The sequence below is a fragment of the Schistocerca gregaria genome, chromosome 1 (assembly GCF_023897955.1).
Source record: "Schistocerca gregaria isolate iqSchGreg1 chromosome 1, iqSchGreg1.2, whole genome shotgun sequence".
Classification (NCBI taxonomy): domain Eukaryota; kingdom Metazoa; phylum Arthropoda; class Insecta; order Orthoptera; family Acrididae; genus Schistocerca; species Schistocerca gregaria.
Genome location: NC_064920.1, coordinates 417,723,195 through 417,736,594, shown reverse-complemented (window position 1 = coordinate 417,736,594; position 13,400 = coordinate 417,723,195). Strand labels below are relative to the sequence as shown.

Sequence of the window (13,400 nt, the reverse complement as noted above, 5' to 3'; positions counted from 1 at the left end):
ATACTTGCAAAGCAAGTGCTGAGGTGGAACCATGTTAAATTTCAGAACCTCACTCGACTGTAGATAAATTCAGCATATGCTGTGGCAGCACCTGAACCTTACGTCCTGTTATTTAACAACAGACACACACACACACACACACACACACACACACACACACACACACACACACACACACAGTCTGGCTGCCGAGCCCAGACTGTGAGCAACAGTGCATGATGGGAGAAATAATTTGTGTGGATGGATGGGTGGGTGGGTGGTGGAGTGGGAGTAAGCAGGAGCCTGGGGTGGGGAGAGGGAAGGATAGCAGCGTATAGATGGGGAAAGGTAAAGTGCTGCTTGTGGGAGCATACATGGATGGTGGAGAGAGGGTAAAGCAGCTAAGTGCAGTCAGAAGGTTAGACAGATAGTGAAGGGAAGCTGAAAAGGAGAAAAGTAGAGAGACTGGGTGTGTTGGGGATTAGAAGAGTGTGTAGAAGAGTTCCCACCTGTGCAATTCAGAAGCTGATGTTGGTATAAAGGATTCCGATGGCACAGGGTGTGCAGCAATCACTGAAATGAAGAATGCTATGTTGGACAACATGCTCAGCAACTGGGTGGTCCAGCTGTTTCTTCGCCAGTTTGTCAATGGCCATTCATAGGGACAGACACCTTGTTGGCTGTCACACCCACATTGAACATGGCAGAGTGGTTGCAACTTAGTTTGTAGATCACGATTGATTTCACAGGTAGCCCTGTTTTTGATGGGATAGATGATGCTCATGACCAGACTGCAGCAGGTGGTGGCGGGAGGATGTATGGGAACCATCACCACCCCTACACTGCTATCCCCCCCCCCCCCCCCCTCCGCCTGCCTGCCCAAGCCTCTTCCAAACCCCCATCACCCACACTGCTTCTCCACGTGCTGTTGCATGTAGTTTAGCCTCAGCACCCATAGGCAGTGATCATGTGCCTGTCTGCGACTCACCATTGCCGCTATACGGTGAGTAGCAATCTATTTTTTTCATAATACTGTTCTCAATTATTTGTTGGATGTATTCCAATCTCTGTCTCCTCCTGCAGTTTTTACCCACCACAGCTCCCTCTAGTGCCATGGAAGTTATTCCCTGATGATGTAACATGTGTTCTGCCATTGTTCCCTCTTCTTGTCAATGTCTTTGCCGCTTCTATGGAGAACTCATTTGTTATGTTATCAGTCCACCTACTTTTCAACATTATCTGTAGCATGGCATCTCAAAAGCTTCGAATTTCTTCTGCCTTAGCTTTCCCACAGCCCACGATTATCACCAAACAATGCTGTGCTCGTATGTACATTATCAGGAATTTCTTCTTCAAAGTAAGGTCTATGTTTGATACTAGTAGACTTTTCTTAGCCATGAATGACCCCTTTGTCTGTGCTAGTCTGTTTTTTATGTCCTCCTTGTTTCATAAGTCAATATCAATTCATATTCTGTGCTCATTAGACTGTTCATTCTACCCAACAGGTCCTGTGATTTTTCTTCACTTTTACTGAGGATGGCAATGTCAGCAGTGATCTTGTCATTGATACCTTTCCATCCTAGATTTCGACTTCACTCTTGAACCTTTCTTTAATTTCTGTCATTACTTCTTCAACGAGAAGATTGAGTAGTAGGGGCATAACACTGCATCCGTCTTACACCCTTCTCAATCCAAGCACTTCATTCCTGGTCTTCCAATATTATTGTTCCATCTTGATTCTTGTACATACTGTGTATCACCCATCTTTCCCTTTGGCTTACACCTTTTTTCTTTTCAGAATTTCGAAGATCTTGCAACATTGTACATTACTGAATGTTTTTTCGAGGTCAACAAATCCCATGAAGTGTGTCTCGATTTTTCTGCAGCCTTGTTTCTTATTCTCAAGCACAATGTAAGAACTGCCTTTCTGGTGTCTTTACTTTTCCTGAAGACGAACTGGTCCTTATCTGATTGGTTTTTAACTTTATTTTCCATTCTTCTTTACACTATTCTTGTCAGCAACTTGGATGCATGTGCCGTTAAGCTGAATGTGCAATAGTCCTCACACTTATCTGCCCTTTCTATCTTTGGAATTGTTTGGATGATATTTTTCGGGAAGTCTGTTGCTATGTCGCCACTCTCAGATTCTACATGGCAGCATAAATAGATGTTTGGATGCCATTTCATCCAATGTCTTCTATATCAACTTCAATTTCTTCTTCTATCATGTTATCAAATAAGACCCCCCCCCCACTCAGAGGCCTTCAGTGTACTCTTTCCGTCCATCCATCCATCATCCATCCTCTGTTTTCTTATTTTTTCTTTGTGATCAGTCTTCTGACTGGATTGATATGACCTGCTAGGAATTCCTCTCCTGTGCTAACCACTTCATCTCAGAATAGCACTTGCAACCTACAGCCTCAATTATTTGTTGGATGTATTCCAATCTCTGTCTTCCTCTATCTTTTTTGCTCTCTACAGCTCCCTCTAGTACCATGGAAGTTATTCCCTCATATCTTGACAGATGTCCTATCACCCTTTCCCTTCTCCTTATCATTGTGTTCCACATATCCCTTTCCTCTCTTATTCTGCACAGAACCTCCTCATTCCTTACCTTATCAGTCCACCTACTTTTCAACATTCATCTGTAGCACCACATCTCAAATGCTTTGATTCTCTCCTGTTCCAGTTTTCCTAAAGTCCATGTTCAAATTTCTTCCTCAAATTAAGGTTGATATTTGATATCAGTAGACTTCTCTTGGCTATTGCTGGTCTGCTTTTGATGTCCCCCTTCCTTCTTCAGTCATGGGTTATTTTACTGCCTAGTTAGCAAAATTCCTTGACCTCATCTACTTTATTACCATCGCTCCTGATATTAAGTTTCTCATTCCTACTACTTCTGATTACCTTCGTCTTTCTTCGATTTACTCTCAATCCATACTCTGTACTCATTAGACTGTCCATTCTGTTCAGCAAATCATGTAATTCTTCTTCTTTCACTCAGGATAGTAATGTCATCAGCAAATAGTATCATTGATATCCTTTCACCCTGAATTTTAATTCCACTACTGAACCTTTCTTTTATTTCCATAACTGCTTCCTCAATGTACAGATTGAACAGTAGGAGCGAAAAGCAACATCCTAGTCTTACATCCTTTTTAATATGAACACTTTGTTGGTCATCCACTCTTATTATTCCCTCTTGGCTGTTGTACATATTGTGTATGACTCATCTCTCCCTATAGCTTACCCCTACTTTTCTCAGAATTTCGAACATCTTGCACCATTTTACATTGTAGAACGCTTTTTCCAGGTTGACAAATCCTATGAATGTGTCTTTATTTTTCTTTAGTCTTGCTTCCATTATTAACCACAACTCCAGAATTGCCTCTCTTGTACCTTTACCTTTCCTAGAGCCAAACTGATCTTTGTCTAGTGCAGCCTCAATTTTCTTTTCCATTCTTCTGTATATTATTCCTGAAAGCAACTTGGATGCATGAGCTGTTAAGCTGATTGTGCAATAATTCTCGCACTTGTCAGCTCTTGCCGTCTTCGGGATTGTGTGGATGATGCTTTTCCGAAAGTCAGATGGTATGTCACCAGACTCAAACGTTCGACACAGCAATGTGAACAGTCGTTTTGTTGCCACTTCCCCCAATGATATTAGAAATTCTGATGGAATGTTATGTATCTTTTCTGCCTTTCTTGACCGTAAGTCCTCCAAAGCTGTTTTAAATTCTGATTCTAATTATGGATCCCCTATCTCTTCTAAATAGACTCCTGTTTCTTCTTCTATCACATCAGACAAATCTTCCCCCTCATAGAGGCTTTCAATGTATTGTTTCCACCTGTCTGCTCTCTCCTACACATTTAATAGGAATTCCCGCTACACCCTTATTGTTGTCACCCTCGCTTTTAATGTCACTGAAGGTTGTTTTCACTTTCTTGTATGGACAATCATTTTTTTTTTATCTCTTCTCATTTTCCTGTAGCACATTTCGTCTTGGCTTCCCTTCACTTCCTATCTATTTCATTCCTTAGTGTCTTGTATTTCTCTCTTCCTGACTTTCCTGGAACATTTTTGTAGTTCCTCCTTTCTTCAATCAATTGAAGTATTTCTTGTGTTATCTGGTTTCTTCGCAGTTACCTTCATTGTAAATATGTTTTCCTTTCCAACTTCTGTGATGGTCCTTACCACTTCAACTGTACTGCCTAATGAGCTATATATCTCTTCATTCCTTAGTACTTCCAAATCCTCCTCCTTTGCTTACTGATTCTTCCTGACTAATATCTTAAACTTCAGCCTACTCTTCATCACTACTATATTGTGATCTGAATGCTGTACCTGCTCCTGGGTATGCCTTACAATCCAGTATCAAATTTTGGAATCTCTGTCTGACCATGACGTAATCTAACTGAAATCTTCCCGTGTCACCCGACCTTTTCCAAGTATACCTCCTCTTCTTGTGATTCTTGAACAGAGTATTCGCTACTACTAGCTGAAACTTGTTACAAAACTCAATTAGTCTTTCTCCTCTCTCATTCCTTGTTCCAATTCCATATTCTCTTGTAACCTTTTCTTCAACTCTTTCCCCTACAATTGCATTCCAGTCCCCCACGACTATTAGATTTTCATCCCCCTTTACATACTGTATTACCCTTTCGATATCCTCATACACTCTCTCTTCATCTTCAGCTTGTGACATCGGCACCTATACCTGAACTATCATTGTCGGTGTTGGTTTGCTGTCGATTCTGCCACTGAACTGTTCACAGTAACATTCTCTCTGCCCTATCTTCCTATTCATAACGAATCCTACTCCCGTCATACCATTTTTTGCTGCTGTTGATATTACCCTATACTCATCTGACCAGAAATCCTTGTCTTCTTTCCACTTCACTTCACTGATCCCCACTATATCTAGATTGCGCCTTTGCATTTCCCTTTTCAGATTTTCTAGTTTCCCTGAACCGTTCAAGCTTCTGACATTCCACGCCCCAACTTGTAGAGCGTCATCGTTGTGTTGATTATTCAATCTTTTCCTCATGATAACCTATCCCTTGGCAGTCCCCTTCCGGCGATCCGAATGAGGGACTATTTGGGAATCTTTTGCCAATGGAGAGATCATCATGACATTCGTCAATTACAGGTCGCATGTCCTGTGGATATACATGATGCGTTTGTCATGCAGTGGTTTCCATTGCTTTCTGCGTCCTCATGCCATTGATCTTTGCTGATTCTTCTGCCTTTAGGGGCAGTTTCCCACCCCTAGGACAAGATAGTGCCCTGTCCACTCATTCACCTTTTTTGACAATGCTGTTGGCAGAATGAGGGTGACTTCTTATGCCAGAAGTCTTTGGCCACCAATGCTGATTATTAATCAAAATTTAAGCAGCGGCTGGATTCGAACCCGGGAACGAAGACGTTTTGACTGTAATTCAAAGATGCTACCCCTAGACCAAGAATGCGGTACCACTGCGTTCAACAGTGGAATTTCCATTACACTCTTTATGTCACCACCCTCGCTTTTAATTTCACCTAAGGCTGTTTCGACTTTTCAATATGCTGAGTCAGTACTCACTGTGCACTGTATTAAAGTTTTTTTTGCAACAGTTGGTAATAACAGCTTGAAAGGTTCCGTAGGTTGCCCAAGTACACAATACACTTGCCCTTTAGCTAGCTACCAGAGCACATATGCCAAGAGAAAGGGAAGAGGATTTTACATCATCGTAGGGATGCTGAGTCCCTGAGCTCCCTACCACACAAATATGCAAAGTATGGTGTTGGAAACCCAGCTGAGGGAGACAGGAGGATCTTGGTCACCCAATTGTTAGTGCTATGTCCTGTCTTTAGATGTTGGAAAGCAACAATCAATTTTCCTGTCCAACCTATTCTAATGTGACACTTGAGTCAGCATATCTGTCTTTAATACAGTGACGTGTTCAGAAGGGTGCTACAGATGCAACACAATGGAAGAATTCCACCCTCTTCATATCAAACCAGTTTCCTAGCTGTCCGCCTCAATAGCTGAGTGTTCAGCATGGTAGAATGTCGTCCAAGTGGGCCCGGGTTTGATTCACAGCTGGGTTGGGATTTTTCTCTGCTCAAGGACTGGGTGTTATGTTGTCTTCGTCATCATATCATCCCCATCATCATACAAGTCGCCGAAGTGGTGTCAACTAAAAAGACTTGCACCTCCCGATGGGAGGTCCTAGCCACACAATATTTCATTTTCAGTTTCCTAGCTATGTAGTTATACGTGCCTAACAGTACAAGCACTTGTTTGTCTTTGATACATAAAATGGGTTCTGCTTTGTCCTACTGCTAGCTATATTGGAGCTCTGACATACTATCTAATGATTCATTTAGCTTCTGTTTTGAGCCCTGTTTTTTGGGAAATGTGAATACCAAATTTGCAAATCAGATGACTGTATAGATAAACTTAAGAATTTCAGTCTCAAATCAACAGGTGTGAGTCTTAGTAGTACCGTAGTCTTTCTGTCGAGATGACTGCCATAATTGGATGCTGTGCTTTGCAACTCATATAAATAAGTTATTCAAACATGTGCTCACTTTGACCAATTTTTTACACAGGGACCAATAGTGTGAGCAAACAGAAGGTGTTGCAATGAAGCAATGTCTTCCACAGTAACCAATGTTTATACTAATGTCATTGAGGATAAATCATTTCTATCAGACATTCTAAAGTGAAATTTATTTTTTTGAGGTATGTAGATAATACGAATTTTTCTCATTCTATCCTTTGTTTCACTATGGAAGTGGGAAAAAAATGGAGAACATCTTTTAACACAATGGTTCATATAACAGATAATGGATACTTGAGGTACAATGTGCTTCACAACCAACACATACTGACCAGCAATTATGAGATACTAGCCGTCTCAACACAGCAATGTATTACATACACTCATTCATAAAGGATATATCACATCCTGAGAGTTTATCAACAGATCATAGCCATCTTCCCTCTGTACTTGTTCAGAATGGGTATTCTAAACGGAAGATCCACCACATGTTTCCACAAATATGGATTAAACATAGTGAGTGACCAAAAAGTAAGTGTATCTGATATACTGGGATATCATTACAGAATGAATCAAAATGTGTGTAACAAATGATTTAATGAACAGAGACATGATCCAGCAGGGGCCATGGAAGTCAAATATATTGCAATGATTTAATAGCCCCCCCCCCCCCCCCCCACACACACACACACTTCTGGCACCCGCACATTTCTAGCAAGCTAGCATGTATAGTGTATCACCACCACCACAGCTACCCACATTCTCACTTGAACATGACGAGCAGTTTCCGTGTTGAAATATTGTACAGTTTCTCTGATAGTGTCCGACACAATGCATGAGAACTTTTCAAGCAGGCACTATGTAAATATGTTCTCAAACCAGTAATAATAATAATAATAATAATAATAATAATAATAATAATAATAATAATAATGTCCAAATCAGGCACTATTTAAAGCACAATTTCACAATGTATCATAAAATATCCAAGCAGCGATAGTAGAAAGTTACTGTAAATAACAGCGTACATTTATTTTCAACCTTATCACGTCACAAGGATGAAAATAATAAATTAGCCTCGCCACTTAGACAACTAGATTTTGCAAATCTCCAAAACAATAAAAATTTAAAAGTTAACTGTTCAACAACGTGGATTTCTCATTCAAGGAACATTTCACTTAAAAACAATTAGCAGCAACATAACCAGCATCAAAATCTTTAGTCTGTGACACAAGGTTTTTAGTAATAAAGTAAGCAAAAAAAGGAGAAAGAAAGGTGAAAAACTTACGAACAGAACGTGTGAATGCCAGTGAAAATGTAAGCTCCTCAGAGTTTGAAGACAGAGGCTCATTAGCCACATACACTTCAACTGATATTTCACCATCAGAATCCACAAAAGCTATTGGTACAGTATCTGAATATGATTGTACTGCATTTCCATAAAGACGTTTTATTGCATTGACAGTCCCACAAATTTTCTCAGTCTTCATTCGTTTATCATCACCTGTGAGCTATAGGAAAACATAAAACTTAATACATAATTAAACTGCAGTTATGAAACTAAACTGTTTCCCTCACCAGCTATTGTTATGCTATGCTACTGTTATGTTAGGAACAATTCCTATGCCTGTACATAACAAAGTACTATAAAATGGAAATGCACTCAAAACTCCGTGACATAATAACCTCAGATATCTAATTTCACTCAACAAGCACAACATTTTTGAAAATAACAACTATCTCTTCAAATTTTTCAGATCATGTCAAATGAGATTCCATACCTGTAAACTCAATTTTTCACATTACAATGAAGAACAATGACATGATGGACCAGCACCTTCACTAATGAAATTTTGCACCAACTGAATAGAAATCAGTTTTGAAGAACAGAGAGACTGACTAATCACACTTGGATTGAAATATTTTTGCATCCTCTGGTTGTCTGTGGAAGTGGAGTTCTTTATGGGCTATTTTCTAAATTAAATACAAAGAACAAACTGTGTACCCAAAATCAGCTTACAGAAGGTGTTATTGCCATAGTTTTATAAAGAATGTTAAATATTCTAAATTTTAGGTGAATGCAAAGTGACTTCACCTGTATTATTTATTGGGGACACATTGAAAGTTTGTGTCGGACCAGCACAGGTTTTCACGTGTCATCCATAAATAGTAAAGCTTAAGTCACTTTGAAATCTCAATTTTCAAATAAAATTTCATAATATTTAATGAGGAGCTGTGGATCGTCATCAGTGTCAGACACGCTCATATCACTGAAGGAACATTGTATAAAAACAATTGTAAACACAGACATTGTAAAATAAAATAATAAAATTACAGTCAATGTTTTTAAGGCAAGTTGGTGGAAAAATTTTATAGTTTGACAGACTTCTGATACTATGGATGAGAAACATTGGTCACTTTCTACTTCACTAGTGTTCCCGACAATGCTTTGCAACTGCTAAATATGTGTGGGAATTGAATTAAGTCCTGCCAACCCACCTCCCTCCCTCCCCCCCCCCCCTCCTCCTATTTCTGTCTACTTGCTCCTCTGTCTGTCCATCTTCTCCTTCTCCCCTCTATGTCCATTGCCTGCCCCCATCCACTGGTTCAACTCCTCTTTCCGCCTCTCACTGGCCTTGAGCCTTGTGTATTGCTATGACCAACAAAAACTTGATTGGGAATGGAAGTCGCTTAAAATAAATGAGTAAATCATTTGGGATCATTAGCAAACATGGTGTATGAGATCTCTCTTGCTGCTGCAAACAGGTAGTATTACAAATTTTTGCATAATACAGATTCTGTCATAGTATTTTAAGCATAGGGTGATATGCAATAAGACAAGTTTAATGCTTTCTGTTAAAAATGGCTATGGTGAAGAAAATGAAACAGTACACCGCTGTGTATAGAATTTTTGCTTGACATTATATGTAAGGAGGATGAATACATATGGTAGCAAGACTTTAGTTTAATGGTTTAAATGCCCTGGTATCGTAGCTAAAACTGAATGTGAGAAAGAAAATGAAATTGGACTGTTCACAGCACAGCATTTTCTTTCTTGCAGTCAGTTTTAGCATAAAACCTGTATATTGTTGTTTAACAAATATTTATCAAACATAGGTTATATTTTTTTTAGTATCATTTAAAAATTTGGAGTAAATCAGTCAAGAATTTTTTGCGATTTTTGTAATGTTTCCACTTTGTATTTTATATATACAATATATAATAAAATATACAACCTGCATATGCAATTATATATATTAAAAATATATAGCGTAAGTTATTCCAAAGCCATGTAAAAATTGGAAGTAAATTAGTTAAGTGCTTTCCGAGATTTTTGGTAACAATGTTAAACGACGACGACTTGTCTTCATATACTAGTATAGATGATGATCTACCCTCAAATACTTTCTCATTCAGAATGTGTTTCTTTCTCATTTTGGAATAAACTTGGGTAGGTGGTTGAATACAACTTTCATTGAGTGGATCACACACTGAACTGTAATACTTGCTATTAATGAGGAGTATGAAAACACGATTATCATTGTGTAGGCCACACACAAATATACTATCAATGAGGCACACTGAAAAAAAAAAAATTGAGTAATTGCAATATATCTTAAACATAGTAATGTGGCTTCATGGAAATGCGAGAAAAAAAAGATAGCACCGATCCAATTTTAGAATTTAACCCTTTAATGGGGGTCAACGGAAGCGTCCGATTGTACCTGTCGGCTTTGACCCATGATGCAAGGCTGTTGTGGTGTGTGACGTCTCGACGGCGCGGAATTTAGTTTGTGAGAGTGGCACGTTTGTAGGTGTCATTTTGATGTGATCGGTGATGCTCTCTGGTGGTGTGTTTATGTGTTGTATGTTACGTGATGTTTTTGGTTTAGCTTGCGTGTGTGGCGTGTTTATAAGTGGCGTATTATTGCAGTCAGTGGTTCTATCTGGTGGTGTCTTTATGGGTAGTGTGTTAGGTGGTGTATGGAGTTAATTTGCGTGGTAGCATTGCATGTGCGTGGTATTGATAGTGACTGTGCTTTTCATCGGAATATTTTTCAGTGAGTTAACGATTTTGGTTATGTTACGTTGACATTATTGTAGTTTTTTTCTGTTCATCATGTGTGAATTTTGGAAAATTGCTTTGTTTATGTCTTTGGTAGGTATGGATATGACTGACAAGGTCAACAGTTTTCGGTTGTTGGCAATGTGGGAGACAGTGCTTTGTCTCTTCTAAAATTTCTTCAACTATTCAGATTTTTGGATAAGTCGTGAAGTTTTCAGTGTGTCGTGAAGAAATGAGGCTTACTCAAGTTCTGGCATCTCGGACCAGGGATGGCTATAAGTGGAATAACAGGTCATGGGAAGTGTTTGATTCCATTTTTTTTTTAGTATTAAGTGTGATGGTGGTGAAAGTTACGAGATTTCTAGCACGGTATGGAAGTTATTTTGGGAAGTTGTGGTTGTTTTATCGTTTTTGTCGTTTGGTTTAGTGATGTGTGTGTATTTTTAGTTTGTCTCCACACAAAAACTCCCAATTTCCCCCACTTGTCCGATTGTTTTCATTATATTTTTGAAGGAATATGTGTTTGATGGTTTTTCGAACTATTTTTGTATTTGTTGTCATGTTTATGTAATGACGTCATAGTCGCAATATGGGAGTAGTTGTGAATGGTCATTTCTGCCATATTGGTGACATCAAAGCAGACAGGTGGAATCGGACATTTCCCTTAACCCCTTTAATGCATAATGTAGCTGATCAGCTGCAGACTTTATTTCTTCATTGTATCCTATACTGAGCAACATTTTGTAACAAACTCATTGGGTCGTTTAGTGTATACACTCCACTGTGCCTGCTAAGCTGCTAGTGGTTCTTCATAGCCATTTTAAACAGCAGGATGAACTGAAACAGTTCGACAACCAGCTGTGTGGATGTATTGTGGCACGTGTGTTTCGGCTAACAGTAGAGACTTTTTTTGGTGTTTGTGCACTTATTTGTGGGATTTAAAATCATTTTTTTTATTCAAAAATGGCTCTGAGTACTATGGGACTTAACATCTATGGTCATCAGTCCCCCAGAACTTAGAACTACTTAAGTCTAACTAACTTAAGGACAGAACACAACACCCAGTCATCACGAGGCAGAGAGAATCCCTGACCCCGCCGGGAATCGAACCCAAGAACCCGGGCGTGGGAAGCGAGAATGTTACCGTACAACCATGAGCTGCGGACCTTTTTTTTAATTCTGAAAACTTAAGTAGATATGGTGTGGACAAGTGTCTTTATGGTAGATTTGAAATTAGGTGTGTTTTTGTATTTGTAGTGATTTAAAACAATAATGCTTTGTTAATTCAATTAAAAAATCTTTTCAATTTTTTTTTTGTAATGTAGGCAATATAAACTAAATGTGGTAATTTTTACAGCTTGAAATAAAAAATCATGCGTTTAAGGGTTAACACACAATATCTAACTGAAGGGAACTATCCTAAGTACAATAAAAGGACTAATCATCACAAAATAGCCTCTCTTCCCACATGAGGAATGCACCAGAAAGAGAATTACTAGATGATAGCTTTATGTCGATACACATAATTGTCTTTGTTGTGGGCTTACATTCTCATACGATATTGTAAATGACTTCATACTTTCCAGTGTTGTACATTTGCTACAATATCGACTACAGAAATTTTGACCTTCAGGTCATTTTGAAATGGTTCCAGGTGCAGAAACCAAAGTAACAGCCAGCAGTAACAAAAAGAATAGAAATACACGAACATCTATGGCTCATGACACAAGTCAGTAATGAATATAGCAATGTCGCCTGTCTTGAGCCTTACAATAACTCAGTTGAAGCAGGAAGATGGTTACTGGATGGGAGGTCCAATAGTCTAAGCAATGTCTCCTTTGCTAGAGTGGATGAATCCCACTTCTCTTTACTGTATTAGTGAAGCACCCTGCATCACAACATCAAACTCTCCTCATTGTCTCCTCTACATCTGAAGATTTATTGGCACAATATATGAAGTTGTGTGCGCTCCATCTGGCATGTTTTATCCAGATCAAGAAGTGGCAACTACAGTGTAGATCTTGACCTTTTCCCACAGAATTTTGTGTGTGTGTGTGTGTGTGTGTGTGTGTGTGTGTGTGTGTGTGTGTGTACGGACTGGACAACACAGTGAAAGAAAGAGCTGGAGAATGCCCTCATAGCTATTCTAAAGATGGCAATCTGCAACACATTCAGAACACACAAAGCCCAAAATAACGGACAGGATTCAGAGATGCGAATGCATAGTTAGCTTTAACAGGCAGAAGCAGCAACTACACGCTGCTTCACTACAGTACTTAATTCTGGATTACTTTTACGTGAGGGGAAAAACAGTTACTTTATTTTAGAATAATAAAATGTTTGTCTGTAGGGGGGGGGGGGGGGGAGACACTGTATCTCCTCTTATCTACTCACCTACTGACTTTTTCATGTAACAGGCTACTCCCAACAAGTTTATACACAGAACCATACCAACTAAATACATAGTAGAGAGGTTGAGACATGTTTAGGTTAAACACTGAAGTTAAAGAGAGATTTACATACTTGATTCCAAAAATCAAAGTAAATTTTAGGAGGAGTAGCTAATACTTATTTGTTTTCAATATCTTAGGATTTTCATTTTCATGGTTTTATAACTGCTGATGACCTTCTACAGTCTTTTTCATTGGAATATAAAACTCAGTTCTAAACCTTAGAGTGATGAATAGTCTGCATGGAATTTTTTATTTCTAGTACTGAAGCTGTAAATGACAAGAGTTCATTCTAAACTTCTAAATTCACTCTTGTTATTCACCATGAATTTCATTACGGAGTTGGTCTATATATGTAT

The 13,400-nt window shown here is 38.9% G+C and overlaps 1 protein-coding gene across 1 annotated transcript in view; it reads right to left on the bottom strand.

The window, feature by feature from the left end:
• Positions 1-13,400, bottom strand: part of LOC126350259 (uncharacterized) — a 45,842-nt gene that overhangs the window by 14,473 nt on the left and 17,969 nt on the right. Inside the window, exon 3 of the mRNA XM_050002501.1 lies at positions 7,814-8,036. Within this exon, the coding sequence (XP_049858458.1) occupies positions 7,814-8,036 (223 nt within the window). The remainder of the gene's footprint in view (positions 1-7,813; positions 8,037-13,400) is intronic.